Source organism: Paroedura picta, chromosome 12 (genome assembly GCF_049243985.1).
Source record: "Paroedura picta isolate Pp20150507F chromosome 12, Ppicta_v3.0, whole genome shotgun sequence".
Lineage (NCBI taxonomy): Eukaryota > Metazoa > Chordata > Lepidosauria > Squamata > Gekkonidae > Paroedura > Paroedura picta.
The window spans coordinates 23,730,956-23,747,109 of NC_135380.1; the positions used below are offsets into that span (position 1 = coordinate 23,730,956).

Below are 16,154 nucleotides of genomic sequence, written 5' to 3' on the forward strand. Positions count from 1 at the left end.
TAGACAACATTGTGGCAGCTACACTCAGCGCCACCGTTTGATTCTTCTTCTGCTTCCTTCTGCCAATGTACTACTAGACGATAAGGCCATCACCCTATCGATGGATGAGAAGTCCCCAGAAATCACTGAGCAGGTTGCAGAATTTTTATCTTTGGGGGGTTTTTTTGCTCAGGCCTAAAGGATAATGGTTCCTAGATGGTTTTGTTATTACTTAAGACCTATATCTATACGATTGCACCAGCTTCAATTATCAAATTTGATCATGAAGGCTGCTTGCTGTAAGTTTCATTGTTTTTCAGTGCCATTAAAGGCACTGACTGATTACCCCCCCTTGCATTCATTTCCCCAGCTTGCTGCCATGTTTGTCTTGCCATGAAAAAAAAAGCTCACCTTCTTTGGGGCTCTATGGTCCAGTCGCTGTCCCACTTCCAACCCTTTGGCTGCTGGAACTTGTCTTTGGCGAGTCTGACTTCCCCGGTTATATCTGAAAAGCTGGGGTGAGGCTGCAGGTTCCTGGTCCCCCATGTCCCATGGGACTTCTTTTGGTTTTCATACTGAAAGGATCAGAGGGGAGAAAGAACTATAAGCGGGCTAGGATTATTTCTTTCATTTTTATCCCATCCTTCCTCTAAGGGACTTGCAAAGTGTATCTATTATTACACATGCAGAGTGTACCTATTATTTCAGCATTGCTGGGGGAGGTTAAGCTGAAAAAGATGCTTTCTCCCTCTTCTCTTAGCCCAACCTCACAGGGTTCACAGCTAATAAGGGAGGACATGAACCCAGGCCTCCCCAAGGACAGGGTCAATTGGTCTTTTTCTGTTGGTGAAACTGTCCAGATTCTCTCACCGTCTCGGCAAAAACAAGGATCCTCCCTTCACAACATGTCATAAACTCTGGGCTATCAGCCAGCCTCCCAAGCCACATCCGCACCCGGAGTAAAGCAGGGATATCAGTGTCCTCTTCCTTGCTTTGCAAAATGCGCTGCAGGAGAAAACAACTTGGTTGTCAGAAATGCAGATCTGCCAAGGACTGTCCCAGCTGGAGCCATTTATTTTCATGGCTGTTTATGTTTCCATTGCACATGCATTGCACCTGATACCTCGTATAGAATTTGGCAATCTAAGGACCTGTACTTTCAAACAACCACGGAAAGTTCCTAGTATCTATGGCTGCTAAGAGCCTAGGCAGCATGTTCACAGGGCCACAGAAGACTCAGTAACTGGAAGTAGGGGGGTACAGCTTTATCATCTTAAGGTTCCCTGCTCCAATCCCACAATGGCCTGTGATCCATTCCCCTATCCTTTCCCCTCCACTGTGGTGTCCTCCTTGTTATGTGTTGCATGACCCTTCATTTCACGAGCCACTGGGAATTCTTTTTTGGGTAGGCTCAATGAAATGAATGGTATTGTTTTTGTGCAGCTTGTACTTATTTTAAAAAGCCCGAGAAGGCACTGGTGGATTCCACCAAAATAAATGTATTAAACTTGTTTCCTACCCAATCCCAAAGACAGCACTGTACTATGTTCTTCAAAACACGTCCGTGCACATTCGCACACACAGAGTTTTGCGACCAGAGAAGCAGAATGCTACAAATAGTAACATTATAAAGGAATTTGCATACATTTAACATAATTTATTCTCCTTCTCCATCCACTGGAAATTTGAATCTGCTCTTCCCTGTGCCTCCCTTTCTTTTCCACAAGCCTCGCAACCTAGAAACTGGCTTCTTTTCAATGAAAGCGAAGAATATTTTTTTACCTGCATGAAGATGGTCTGAGTCATGCCGCATAATGCTCCATTGGTACGGTGGCCCCGTTTGGCAAACATGATGGACTGAGCTTTCACCCGGGCATAGGCTACCCGCTTCTCGTTACACAGCATCCAGATGATGGCATCTGGCATGCTGATTTGGGGCTAAGAAGAACCAAATGTTAAGGTCATGGTGCTCCCTTTTCATAGCTTATTCATTGAAAAAAAATGTTAGTAAGTGCTTTATAATATCCATAATCTCTTCTATCTTCACAACAACCCTCTGAGGTGGATCGTGTCTGTTTCCACTTCACTGATGGAAGACTGAGGTGCAGAGCAATCTTTGCCCTAGGACAGTGATACTCACTTAAGAGCACAGGAGTCACCTGTGACTCTTTGACACGCCACCCGTGGCTCTTCTGAGCACAGCTCCCCAATGTGGTGACCTGCCTCATGTTACAGAAAGTGGGCAATCGCTTTAGAAATTGGAATACTCTCATGGTCACTATGGACTCAAGATAAAACTGGTTTATTTTTAAAACCTAACTTGCTCATGATGATTATCTCAAGGTTGTGCAGAGGCAGGGGTTCTGTGTCTGATGCTGGAGCCATATATGCAGCTGAACAAGAAGAGCTGGGGGGGGGGTTGTACCCCACTTTTCATCATCCAAAGGTGTCCCAAAGTGGCTTGCAAACACCTTTCCTTTCCTCTCCTCACAACAGACACCCTGTGAGGCAGGGGAGGCTGAGAGAGCTCTAACACAACACCTGCGAGAACATCTCTAAGAGAACTGTGGCTAGCCCAAGTTCACCCAGCTGACTGCTTGTAGACGAGTGGGGAATCTGGTTCTCCAGACTGAAAGCTGCTGCTCTTTAACCACTACACCAGGGTGGCCAAACTATGGCTCTCCAGATGTCCATGGACTACAATTCCCATGAGCTCCTGGCAGCAGCATGCCCATGGACACCTGGAGAGCCACAGTTTGGACACCCCTGCACTACACCATTGATGGTAAGGTGCTGGAATGAGGCATGCCACTGATGAATGCTTGGCTATAAAACAAAATTCCCAGCAGTGGGGAAAGACAACCATGATAAACGGTACCATGTCCTGTGACACTCCATAAATAAAAGACTGGCAATCTGGGACTGAGGATGCCCCGGGCCAGATTCCACTGTCCTCTTCCCAGCCCAATGAAAACCACCCTTCTCTAGGGAACATGGAGGATTTCCCCGGAAGCAGCTCTCACTCCTCCGTTTTGCTAGAGAGTTCTCCTGAGGACCACCAGACCTCAGGCCCCTGAGGTACCTCTTGAGCGATTGAGGCGATCTTGAGGAGCCAGTTCTCTGCTTTGACAATCAGTTTCTTCAGGGGGTTCCTTGAATTTGTCTTTTCTGCTGCTTTGCTGAGTTGTTGGAGGATCCGGGTTCGCAGTTTCATCAGCTGCTGATCCAGAAGGGTGGCAGTTGCCTGTTCGTCCAAGATAGGAAGAGGCTTCCTGAGAACAGAGCAGGCAGAGGAAGCTCAGCATTTTCCAACTGGATACCCCAAGGACATACCCATAAGAAAGTCTTGATATTGCCTGTAGAACTGAGTTTGCAGGAGGAAGAAGTGGTGAATAAGAAGGCATAAAACACACCATCATTGGCATAGCAGAAAAACTCAATGGCCCACATTTCTTAAGATGCCATTAAAGAAAATATGGTTTTCAGAGCACTGTTTACTTCCTAGAATGGAAAGTACTGGGCAGATTGGGGTGGGGGTTCAGCCTTTCTGGATGGGTAGATTAGTTCTTCTTAAACTCTGTGCATGCTATGTTACTGCGTTGCATGTAGAAGAGTCAAGCTTTAGCAACAAAGAGCTTCTTATGCTGAGCCCCTGCGGGACCGCCTGTCTCCTTATGCCCCCGACAAGGCTTTATGCTCAGTGGGTATGAATTTGTTGGAAGTCCCTGGCCTGAGGAAGCTTCGCCTGGCATCGACCAGGGCCAGGGTCAGGGCCCTGCTGATTCTCAGTCTTTGATCTTACATAGATGACCCTGGGTGATGTTAACCCGGGGAGCCCTGATTGTAAAGAAGGCAGGCTGGGATCCTCAGATTGGATCCCTTGAGCCCTAATGGCCTCAATGGAGAGGTGCTGTGGTGATTCCAAAATGGGGAACGGGTGTTGTGTAGCACGTTCCTGTGGCGATCACATGGCTAATGCGTAGTTTTGCTGTCACAAGCGCTAGAAGAATGAGCATTGATGCCTAGCGGCTACTAGTGACGGAAACATGTACACACAGGCCCCCTTTCTTGAGTTGGAAAGAGTTCGGAAGTTGGAATGGGGCTTTGTAACAAATTGGAAAGAGCCGCCTTGCAGAGTAATGCTAGATATTATTGTTTAAGTCAGCAAAAAGGCCTCCGGTGGACCAAAATGGCGTTCAACAAGAGAAGGGGCAATAAAGGGGCACCAATGTGGGTGGGAAATTTGAAAATGTGAGCCATCCCATACACATGGCATAGAAACTCCTTTGGACTTTGATCTTTCAGGAAAGATTGTAATAGAGGAGGTTGGGAAAGATTAGGAGCAAGCAAGGCAGCCCTAGAAAGTAGGTTATTAGGAGATTACATTGCATGAATGCTCCAAAATTGTTGCTCCAGCTTGAGTCAAGGCAGAGCAAAACTGCTGTGCTGATGTCACACAATCCCTTAGACACCGGTGGATCCATTTCCCTAAACCAGTCCCAGCTCCCTTGGCTCTCCTCTCAGTTACTCACTTGCTCTCCTCCAGCAGTTCTTTCTGGAGCTTCTTCCAAACAACATCCACTTTGGGATCCTTGGGACTGCTGATGGTTTTAAGTTCATCCAGATTTTGCTTCTGTAGGGAAATGAGACTCATGTCTATAGCTAGATGACCCATTAGCCAATCCTAGAACTGACTAGAGTTATTTTTGTGCCATCAGAGCACTGGAACCTTTACCTGTGGTGGGTCAAAAGCCAGGCTGGTGAGGGACAGGCATAAGAATGTCTACCTTGAGATCTGTCTAGCTATTTAATAATACTAAACATGGAACCTCTGTGCTCAACAGTAGCATACTCTCTGATGCTGAGAATTGTAGACTCCATCATGCCCAGTTTTTAAGCATCTTCTCAGAGACATCAGGCCAGCCTCTCTTGGAGACAGAATGCTGCATGAGAGCATCATGCAGGAGACATATCCACATACCCCCAATACTCCATCCCTTCTTGTTTAGCTGTTTGCCCTGAGCACTTTATGCAGCCAGTGCCTGAACTCACCAGCGTCTTGTACATGGACTCCATGGCATTCAGACAGCTGATTCGGTAACACACATCCTCCCAGAAAGAGGTTACAGCCACCATGGGCTTTGTGTCATACCAGGGCAGGTAGTAGTAGCAAGTACCTGGAATGAAGTTAGAGTTATCATGACTGACTTGGGGCTCGGAGTGGGGTCTTATCCCTGCATCTCCAAGCAACCCTTTCCACTGCAGCATTTCTTCTCACAAAATTTCCCAGCTCATTCCCTTTCCCTCTCCTTAAAGGTAAAGGTATCCCCTGTGCAAGCACTGAGTCATGTCTGACCCTTGGGGTGATGCCCTCTAGGGTTTTCTTGGCAGACTCAATACAGGATGGTTTGCCATTCCCTTCTCCAGTCATTACCGTTTTACCCCACAGCAAGCTGGGTACTCATTTTACTGACCCCAGAAGGATGGAAGGCTGAGTCAACCTTGAGCCGGCTGCTGGGATCGAACTCCCAGCCTCATGGTCAGAGTTTCAGACAGCATGTTGGCTGCCTTACTACCCTGCGCCACAAGAGGCTCCTTCCTCCTCTTGTTTTTCCCCTTCTGTACATTCCTTACCATCATACACTGCTTGGCTGTACTGCGTAGTCGAAGCAAATGGCTTGCAAGTCCCATCAAACTTGTTGCCGTAATTCCCAATGCTAACCTCAAATTGGATCAGTTCCTTGATATTATCCATCATGGTAGCCGAATAAAAGACAGCACAGAGCCCAAATCTATGCCGGGACATGAAGCGCTACCAAAGTAAAGATCAGGAAGAAGTTAGGAGAGGAAGGGGTCACCCAAAAACAGCTAGCCCTAAAGTAGAGAAGAGAAGAACTGTTTTTTTATACCCTGCTTGTCACTACCTGAAGGAGTCCCAAAGCGGTTTACAAACACCTTTTCCTTCCTCTCTCCACAAGACACTCTGTGAGGTAGGTGGGGCTGAGAGAGCTCTAAGAGGAACAGCTCTAAGAGAACTGTGATTGGCCCAAGATCACCCAGCTGGCTGCATGTGGAGGAGTGGGGAATCAAGCCCAGTTCTCCAGATTAGAGTCTACCACTCTTAATTTATACAACACACTGGCTCTTGGGAGTTTGGGATGTGCTTTTTTTCTTGGCAGTAACCAGCTGTATAGTGAGATGACAAGTGAGAAGAGAATTGCTTCTCCCATCCAGTATCTAAACTGGCTTTCCTAGAATGCAGTTCTACCCATTCTTTTGGCCTAGCAGTTCTTCTAGTTTGTATGCATCTTAGACAAAGACCTCACCCAGCTTCAGCAGGCCTTTATACTATGGGATTATCTCTATGTATGTGAGGAATGGTGGGCAGAAAGTACCAAGAAGAGCCATGCTGGATCAGCCCAAAGGCCAATCTGGTCTAGCATTCTGCCCACACAGCAGCCAATCAGCTACCTTTAGGAAGCTCACAAGTGCTATGTCACTTCTGAGGGAGAGCCAGACATTGTATAGGAATTATCAGAAACTTTATGGTTTTGCCATAGAGTTTCCAGCAATTCCCAGAGTTACCCCACATCACTTCCTAGTTTCCTCCCAGAGATGATGTAGAGAGATTTACAATGTCACATTCCCCCATGTACCCACCCCATCTTTACCCCACCTTTTCTCAATCACAGGAGTTTCCCAAGAGGACTTCATATCCAGGTGCTGGCCAGATGCTAACCAGCTTAATTTCAGCCACATGTGGTTGCATCATGTTTTCCCAGTCATATCCCAAGTCCTATGTGGCTTGCTTTCCATTCTAGCCCCCATCACCAAAGGAACAGGCTTTAAGGCCCAAATCTTGACAAGAAAGAGGTATCACCCATATTTCTTTGGGCACTATAAGGTAATACATGTGTCTGTCCTTCTGTGGTTACCTCTATTTTATTAACCATTTCTCCAGGAATATCCTCAATCATGGGATTAGTGATCACCTCCATGCTGGTATTTAGTTCCACAAGGATTCTTCCCCGATAAGCTGCTCCTTCTTGCTGAAATGTTAACGGAACAGAAGAGATCATACAGGGGTAGTCAAACTGCAGCCCTCCAGATGTCCATGGACTACAATTCCCACAAGCCCCTGCCAGCTGGCAGGGGCTCGTGGGAATTGTAGTCCATGGACATCTGGAGGGCCGCAGTTTGACTACCCCATACTAGAAGAACTGGAAGAGGAGACTATGAAGTAGAAAAATAATGATGAGCAGACAGATAGTATAATGAGCTTTTTATTCCCACTGTCTATTTACAGGTGCGCATCAGGTGAAAGGGCCCAGGCGTCGAGAAGAGACCCTTGGGTTACAAAAGCCTGCGTATCCGCCCCAGTGTGCTAATTCAATACCAGAGGAATATCTGGAAACAACAAATTGCAGAATGCTACATATGATGCACAATCTGGTTATTTATTACATCGATTATTCCTTTAATCAAGGAACTCACGAGTAGTTTACAATGGGTTACACCTCTGAGAATAAAAACGAAGCCAAACAACAACCCCAGTTTCCAGCCCTCATGATTAATGACAACATTTTCAAATATAAGGGAGATTTCTGCTAAATATGTGGGGGTGATTCTCTAAACAAGTTTGTTGTCAGCTGTTCAGTCGTGTCCGACTCTTGGTGATCCCATGGCGCAGCCGCCACGATCCTCTATCCCACACCATCTCCCTCAGCCACACAACGTTCTGGCCAATGTCCATGCCGATTGGGTCTAACCACCGAGCTCTGTCCAAAATAAACCCTACTGGATTCAGTGGGGCATATTCCCCAGAGAGTTTGCTTTGGATTGAAAACTTTGTTCAAATTAAACACCATGTGAAAGCTCTGTGGTTGGAAAAAGTCTACTTTTTTTTTAAAGCTAATCAGCAGGCTTGAAGATCACAGGACTGTTGTTGGAGGAAAAGGGTATTTTAACTCTTTTTCTCCCACAATTTACGTAGTCCTCTGAAGCTGCAATTAGCTCCGTAGGGAGCAAAATCAATGATAAGTATTAGCATCTGTCCTTTCCCACCCACAGAGCTAATTGCATAAAAGAGGCTAAGGAGGGACTGAATAGAAACCTCTCTCCCCAGCAAGCCTTGGCCTAATCTTCAAGTCAGATACCATTGATTTTTCCACATCTAAACTAGTCTGGTCCCTAGAAACAGCTATATTATTAATGCTTAAGTTTAAATGCTCCAAAGTCCCTTAGAAGCAGTAGGATAGATGTGTCCCTAGTTTAATAGCATATATTTCAATGAATATGTAAGGGGGAAAATGGTTAAGGTAAGGTAAGGTAAGGTACCTTGCCTTTGTAAGATCTACAATTTAGCCATTTGGGGTTGGAAGCACTGATGCACTGGAATGCAAGACTTACAATCCCGTTGTTGAGCTCCTCAAAAGGATCCTGTACATTCATGTACTCCCTTGGACTTCCATAGACGGGCAGGAAGGAGGGTCCAAAACATGGCAGGAACCCTGAGACATTCCCTGAAACCAGTAAGACTTTGAGAAAAGAAGACGAAAGACATACATCCACACTAATGAAAGGCAAGGGCCAAGGAGAGGAGTTTAAGGTGCTATTAAAGACACCTGAGCCCCCGGGGAGGGCGGCACATAAATAGATAGATAGATAGATAAATAGATAGATAGATAGATAAATAGATAGATAGATAGATAGATAGATAGATAAAATAAACAGAGCCACAGACAGATAAATAAGACCCACAAGGCATAATCTACCAGGAAGTACTCCAATACAAACCCCAGTGAAATAATGGGGTTGAATTAGGAGTTATACAGTTACAGGTTCCCTGCTCTCCCAGCCTGTTTTAGAAAGAGGAAAAAACTGCCGGCAGTTCAAAGCTGGATTTCAACTCTACCATCCAGAATTGTCCTGATTTTGAAAAGAGGGTGACTCTAGAGATCCAGTCTGACCCTGTCGAAAAGGAGGTGGCTGCAGAGAGCCAATCCCACCCTATGGTTGCTGAATAGATCCAAACCTACTTCCTCCTTTGATGAGTGTGAGACTCTAAAACTGAAGGCTTAGAACCCTCAGGGAGAGGTAGGGGGCTGCCATTTGTATTTTCTGACTCAGCCCAAATACCTTGGGCTAGGCTTTGCTTCAATTTGCTTACCATCTGTCTCAGACCCTGAGAAAGAGATCTTGGAGAGGCTGAGAAAAGTAGTCCCAACAATAATGGTATTTGAATATTCATCCCTAGAAAACAAAAGAAAATGATAACGTTTTTTGGGGGGGGTCTGTACCACTGTGGGAGCTCTATGGCCTCCCTGGTATCACTTTTTTACACTGGAGATGATGAGTGGTGCACAAATAAAGAACTGACAAATTGCATTTTTAATAAATGCCTGCCCAGCTCGCTTATTAAAATATTTATATCCTGCATTTCCTCATTACTTGAGGTGCCCATATAAAGAAACCCACAAAAGGAGGGATAATATTAAAACATGGAACTTCACCCCCATAATAGTCTATTTCAGAAATTCCAATACTTGTAAACTTATTTGATAACTTACTGATTATTTATTTTTGATTGATATAATCACCTCACATATTTAGCAGAACAGATCTCCTTCACCTAATATTTCTCAGGGCTTCCCAAATTTACCTTTGAAGAACAAATAAATTTCTGTCTTTCTCCAGGACTAGTGATGACCTTAGAATAAATGACATGCTTGACCCACTTAGTAGACCAGTTCACAGAATACCTGTGATAGTTGTGAGCTTCCTCTGCCAGTCTGGCATCCCCTGGTTCAAATCTTATCTCCAGAGGCAAACTGCCATTCTCTCAGGCTCTGCTCTATACTGCAGTATGCAGAAGCCTACCTTCGTGGGCTGTTTGGTGGTGGAAAGTTCTGTCAAGTTTCAGTCAGCTCTATAGCATTGTTAAGGCAAGAGATGGTCAGAGATGATTGGCCATTGCCTGGTTCTGCATGGCAACCCTGGTGCCCCCTTGTCTCCCAGCCAAGGAGTAACCAGGGTCAACACTACTTAGAGATCTGATGGGGTCAGGCTAGCTTGGAACAGGTCAGGGAAAGGATTACTGAGGTACAACAGTTTGGGCCTGGCATGATTTGAAGAAGAAGAGTTGGTTCTTATATGCTGTTTTTCTTTCCCAGAAGGAGTCTCAAAGCAGCTTACAATCACCTTCCCTTTCCTCTCCCCACAACAGGGAGGGAGGTGAGGCCGAGAGAGCCCTGATATTACTGAAGAGTTGGTTCTTATATGCCGCTTTTCTCTACCCAAAGGAGTCTCAAAGCGGCTTACAATCACCTTCCCTTTCCTCTCCACCCAACAGGGAAAGAGGTGAGGCCGAGAGAGCCCTGATATTACTGCTCAGTCAGAGCAGCTTTATCAGAGCTGTGGCCAGCCTAAGGTCACCCAGCTGGTTGCATGTGGAGGAGCGAGGAATCAAACCTGTCTCACCAGATTAGAAGTCAGCCCTCCTAACCGCTACACCAAGCTGGCTCAGCCACAGAAGGAGTGGTTAGGAGAGTAAATGTTTAATTCTTTATTTGCCCACCGTGTTTGTGCTCCAAACTGTCTCTTAAAGCAACTACTTTTTTCTGTGAAGGACCATAGCCATCTGGTTTCTGTTGCATTCATTTACATGTTAACATCTGATATAGGATATATTGACTACTTTGCACATTAGCAAATATGCTATAGATGATAATATTATTGTTTGGGGGAGACTATATCTGGCCACAGTATTGTGTGCATTTGAGACATGATCCAAAGTGTTCCTACTCACCCATCAAGGATGCTGATCTTGATGAGATCACACATGGAAGGCATCTGCAATGGAAATACATCCCCATGAGGAAAACACTCTATCTCTAGGGTCCAAGATCTCCTGTACCATCTAGATATGCATTTAAAAGGCAAACCCCAAGGTTCTGTCACATCCTCACATCTCCAATGGACCAAACCAAAGTTCAGGCTTCGTAACTAACAGATTTCATTCCGTATCTCCCCCATTAAGATGGTTTATGGAGAATGTGGGTTTGGCCCCTACCTCAAGCACACTCTTTCCACTGCTGAACATTGCTGCTCACCTGCATAGGAAAAGACATCTTCTGGTTCCATGCAGGGTTGGCATTTCCAAATACAACTCTGGTCCGGAGCTGAGCATGTTGTTGAAGAAGGGATATAAACACAGATGAGGCACATTGTTCAGCCTAGCTTTCACTACACTCTTGTGCAGTGGTTCTCAACCTTCCTAATGTCGCAACTCTTTAATATTCTATTCAAGTCATGCAGTCTTTCCACCTCCTGCATTCTTAGCTTTATCAGTTCTTTGGCATGGCCAAAGGGAGCAGGAGAGGGAAAGAATCTCAGTGGGCCTGTCTTTTCATAAAGTCCACCCTCCCAAGCAATGATTTTTCTTCAGGGGACTAATCTCCCCTGTGGTGGGGAGAGGAAAGGGAAGGCGACTGTAAGCCGCTTTGAGCCTCCTTTGGGTAGAGAAAAGCGGCATATAAGAGATCAGTTGTAATTCTGTGTGGAGATCAGTTGTAATTCTGGATGTTCTCTGGGCCCCATATGGAGGTTGGCAACTCTGCATTGTAATGTGTAAGAATTACCTTCACTAATTAGTCATGGGAGCTTTACAAAATATTGCTCTTTTGTGATGCAAGTGAATATTGTTGAGATGCGTAGCTAAGTGTAGTAATTTATGTAAGATTGCAACAAGCTATTAATTGTTGCACAATTTGTTCACTCTCCTTAGCCTTGGCTTTTTTGTTTCCCGAAAATCAGAGCTTTGTTGCACTTACTGTTTTCCCTGCAAAGTTAACTTCCACAGAAGGGTCAACAAGATCCTCCCCATCATTGAGGTCCTCATCTTTTGTTTTTAAATAATTTACGGTGTCTTTGTCCACTGCAAAAGAAAGCAAGCAGCAGTTTGTTTAAATAGTCCATTTTACAGAGGTGGACATTAGGATTGAAAGGTACTGGTTGCCTGATACCCCCCAGAGATATCGTAGCTGGGCAGGGATTTGAATGCAGCTCTGTTCTGTGCTCTGTCTTCTGATGGGAACATTTGGGCAAAAAGATCTGAATCTTCTTACCCACACTGATTTAAAAAATGCCAGTCCAGCCAGTTCCCCCCTCCCCCTTAGTCAGTTCTCTCTTAGCCAGCTTGTGCCAGAAGCTAGATATATTATTTCAGAAAAGCTCAGAGGGCGGGTTATAACTTTAACGAAATAAGATTTAAAAATAACAAATAAAAGGATAATGGGTCCCTGCACTTGTTTATAAGTTTGAGCTCATGGGCATTCATTCATTCATTCATTCATTCATTCATTCATTCATTCATTCATTCATTCATTCATTCATTCATTGTATATATATATACTGCCGTCCCCTGTGGTCAGGTTGGTTTATATGGAACAGGGGGAACAAGGAACAATACAGTATAACTTGGCAACCATGTCAAACAAGTAACAGTAGTAACAATGATAACAGAGAAGAGTGTTTAATGCTCTTGTCCAGGAGGGAGTTCCGTGCCCTTCTCATAAAGGGGAGACTGATTCTAGCAGTTTTACAGAATGAAAGGCAGTCCAGTCCATAAGAGGGATCGGTGCCTACATAAAATCCACTCCCTGTTCTCAGGGGTCTTAAAGTGCCCGCAGGCTGAACAGGGTTGCAGTTCTCTGCCCTAAATCTATCGAGTTGTGCAGGATTCTGTATTATTTAAGAAAACATTTACAAAGCTGCTGAACAAAAGAATATTGGGTGCAACCTATGGAAGTAGAAAAGAGCAAGAATCCAGTAGCACCTTAAGGACTAACAATTTGTAGCAGGGTAGGAGCTTCCATGAGTTATGGTTCCCTTCTTCGCCCGAGGGGTGAGCAAAGCATTGCTCAAAAATGCTGAGAAGTAACCACTAAATGGTTCTCAGGTGCAAATATTTTGTTTTGGGATGGTCAGAACTCCCCTTGCCATGGCAGAAAGTCTACTTTTTATCTGTGACCCTTACTTTGAGGAATATCTTCTGCTTGGTAAATTGAGAGCTGGAGGGTGGCCATTCGCGATGGCACTGCTGCAGACTTGAGAACATTGTCCTCTCCATCTTGGTCCTCTTTTATCTTGTCTGTATCCTATGGAGGGGGGGAAGATCTGTGAAAAGGAGGGTAGTGGCTTTGCCCTCACAGCTTTTTCCTGAAAAATGCACATGAATGTTCATTTCCAGCATCTTTTCCATATGCATGTCTGAGGCAATGTTAAAAAAAAAGAAGAAGAAGCAACCTGTGGAAGCTTGTGATACTAGGTCAGAGTCAGCCCAAGATATTGTAAAAAACGCTACGAGGTTTATTTCAGCTAAGCCCCCCCCCAAACAAACAAAAACAAAACAAAAACAAAAAAACGCAGTCTGGTTTAACATGCATACCTTCTCCAGAGGCAACCTAGAAACTGGACTTCTGCGAGGAAAGATTAGAGATGTCCAGCTTGCTTTAAATGAGATGCTGACTATGGCCAAAGTGCTCTTCCAAATGACCTTGTGCCTCGTCTGACCCTCTCCTTGAAACTGTGCAGCTGCCTGTGCAGGCCGCTATGTGGCAGGCAGGCAGCAACTTTTAAACTGGGTAGCAGCCTAGTTCAAACAACCGGTCGCATGAGTTCACAGCAGGAGTGGTTTAAGGATTCATGGGGCCCACAGCACCAGAGCCAGTTTAGGGATTCCCAGGGCTCTAGGAGAGTACAGTTGCAGTGGGAGCAACCAGGCTGGGAGTGGAGGGGCCACAGTGGAAAGGGGTGTCACTCCAAATGTCCTTAAAGAGGGAAAAGGGCTATGGCCCTGTTCCATGGGGGGGGGGAGGCACTGAATGGGGTCCCTGGGAGTACACAAACAACACTCTGCTGCCTGCAACTGGCCAAACTCTCAGTTTTCTGATTTTCTGCTCACCTACTTTCAAGCATTCCATGGCTGAGTTTGCCTTTAATAGGCTGTAGTCACTGAGCCAATGAGAAGCTCCAGGGAAAACAACTCACCCTGGGCTAGCCTACTACCCTTGCTAAGTCTTGGAGCAAGTTGATGTTCATGTTTTTCGGCTATCAGCTTGAAAACATATTTAATTCTTCCATATGAAAACAGTGTGTCGCTCTCTTTAATCTTTAAGAGGATGTCCCCAGGATAATTTGTAAAGCAGCAAAACAAGGGGAAACTTCCTACATAGTTTGGGCAATTCTGGACACATTAAGCATCAACAACAGCAGCAACATACTCTGTTAGATATATAATATTAGGTGAGTTCAGTTTGCTCCTATGGTTTCATAAGGGGGCAGGAAAAATTTCATCCTTTCCCTGCAATTTATTGTGATTTTAAGGATTATCAGCTCTATTACGTGATTTTCGGCGCCCTTCTAGGAACTGAAAGAGGATGTAAGGTTGAGACTTTACCGGTGCGTGGTCCCCGGCTCCCAGGACACACAGGTTGACTTTCACGTAGCCCTTTAGTCCAGCGTTCAAGTTCTCAGGGTCATAGAGGCTCAGCCATTTGGAGTACAGAACATGACCTAGGACAAGAAAACAACAGGGGCCAATGTTCATACCATTCTGAGTGGCCATCTACCTTCTATATAGAGTGACTTGAGGTAAGGTAGCAACTGATCTGGGTTATTTCCCCCCAGCTCCGTCACACACATGGGAGAGAAGCAACCATCAAGTATCAGGCTAGCAAATATTAACTATTAGGGCTGAACTGACATTTCTCATAGTTTCCCCCCAAAATGTTGGCAGTGTTGAAAACTATCAACCTTCTGAAACAACCTTTTGGGCACTTCTTGGGAAGATGTTTACCTGCCTGCTTTCATGGCCCACACCTGCAATTGTTTCCCACTGTCACTAGTGATCTCATCATGCAGTGGAATTTGACTGGCTATATAGGGTAGTGGTAGCATCTCATCAGCTATGTGATCCCTAATAGATTGGGATTATTCACCTGGCTGATACAGATAATAGGAAAAGCAGCAGGTAAGGAGAACAAAGTACAAGGAAGACCAAAAATATTTACATAAAGTATTTTTTGAGAATTGTTTTTACTCGAGTGAACTTGCAATTATTAATCTGCAGACCAAAACTAGGGGGTACTGTCCTGCTAAATATTTTTACAAAAAAAATTAATAGTCATATTTGAAGTCAGATCTAACCAGGCATCAAATACTGGTCAAATTTTCAGTGACTGTTCCAATTCAAGCACTCGTAAAATAACTTCAGAGGCAAATTTTGAGGAGCGAGTTTGCTCTCCATCTATTAGGGAAGATGTGTGAGGCTGCTGGGAGCATTTGCTTGGCGATTATCAGCAATGGAATTAACCCAAATCCTTCTAAGGCAACAGCTGTGCTCTGGCTGTGTGGAAAGATGCCAGGGCTCAACTCGGACAATTGGCCCCTATGACAGCAGTCGAGTCAGAATTCCTGAGAAGGAATTTTAGCAGAACTCACTGGGGTGTTCATGTGACAGGCTCCAGAAGTATCACAATAACAGGTGCAAGGTACCCTGTGTAGGTATGCCCAACTGAGATTCCCAGCAATCAGACTCAAGAGCTGTACCGTTAGTACATTGTTTTCCTCCAAACATAACAACAGAGCTCTGTGCTTTGAGTACCGTTCTTAAGCAAAGGACCAGCAGTGCCACTGACGTAGCATTTTTGTCAGCTGACTCCAAGGGCCTAATCCTTTCCCACTATGCAACCCCAGCCTCTAAGCTTGCCTCTCAGTGACCGATTATGCATGGGGCAGAAAGGCCAGGCTGGCGGCAACAGGACTGCAGGGCTAATCCCCAATTATGCATGGCATTGCTGCCATCCCAGCTGCCTCCGAGCCCTGGCCCAAATCAGGGCCTCAGATGGCCCATGGTAAGGAAAGATGGATACTTCCCGTGATGCCACATTCCCCGTGATGTCAGCTGCAGCCCTGCCAGGGACTCCCCCTGCAGGGACTCCAGCCCCCTGCAGGGACTCCAAACATCCTGCAAATGCTGGCAGGGGCTCATGGGAATCGTAGTCCATGGACATCTAGAGCAGGGATAGTCAACCTGTGGCCCTCCAGATGTCCATGGACTTCAATTCCCATGAGCCCCTGCCAGCATTGGGGATTGTAGTCCATGGACATCTGGA

The 16,154-nt window shown here is 45.4% G+C and overlaps 1 protein-coding gene across 5 annotated transcripts in view; it reads right to left on the reverse strand.

The window, feature by feature from the left end:
- Positions 1-16,154, reverse strand: part of FER1L5 (fer-1 like family member 5) — a 67,648-nt gene that overhangs the window by 33,537 nt on the left and 17,957 nt on the right. For all 5 annotated transcript variants that reach the window (XM_077305958.1, XM_077305956.1, XM_077305960.1 and 2 more), the window contains 15 exons: positions 14,438-14,553; positions 13,016-13,136; positions 11,811-11,914; positions 11,091-11,159; positions 10,787-10,830; positions 9,149-9,231; positions 8,389-8,501; positions 6,915-7,028; positions 5,614-5,791; positions 5,032-5,156; positions 4,512-4,612; positions 3,062-3,251; positions 1,762-1,917; positions 850-984; positions 391-554 (listed from right to left, as the gene is read on the reverse strand). In XM_077305958.1, the coding sequence (XP_077162073.1) occupies positions 391-554; positions 850-984; positions 1,762-1,917; positions 3,062-3,251; positions 4,512-4,612; positions 5,032-5,156; positions 5,614-5,791; positions 6,915-7,028; positions 8,389-8,501; positions 9,149-9,231; positions 10,787-10,830; positions 11,091-11,159; positions 11,811-11,914; positions 13,016-13,136; positions 14,438-14,553 (1,813 nt within the window). The remainder of the gene's footprint in view (positions 1-390; positions 555-849; positions 985-1,761; positions 1,918-3,061; positions 3,252-4,511; positions 4,613-5,031; positions 5,157-5,613; positions 5,792-6,914; positions 7,029-8,388; positions 8,502-9,148; positions 9,232-10,786; positions 10,831-11,090; positions 11,160-11,810; positions 11,915-13,015; positions 13,137-14,437; positions 14,554-16,154) is intronic.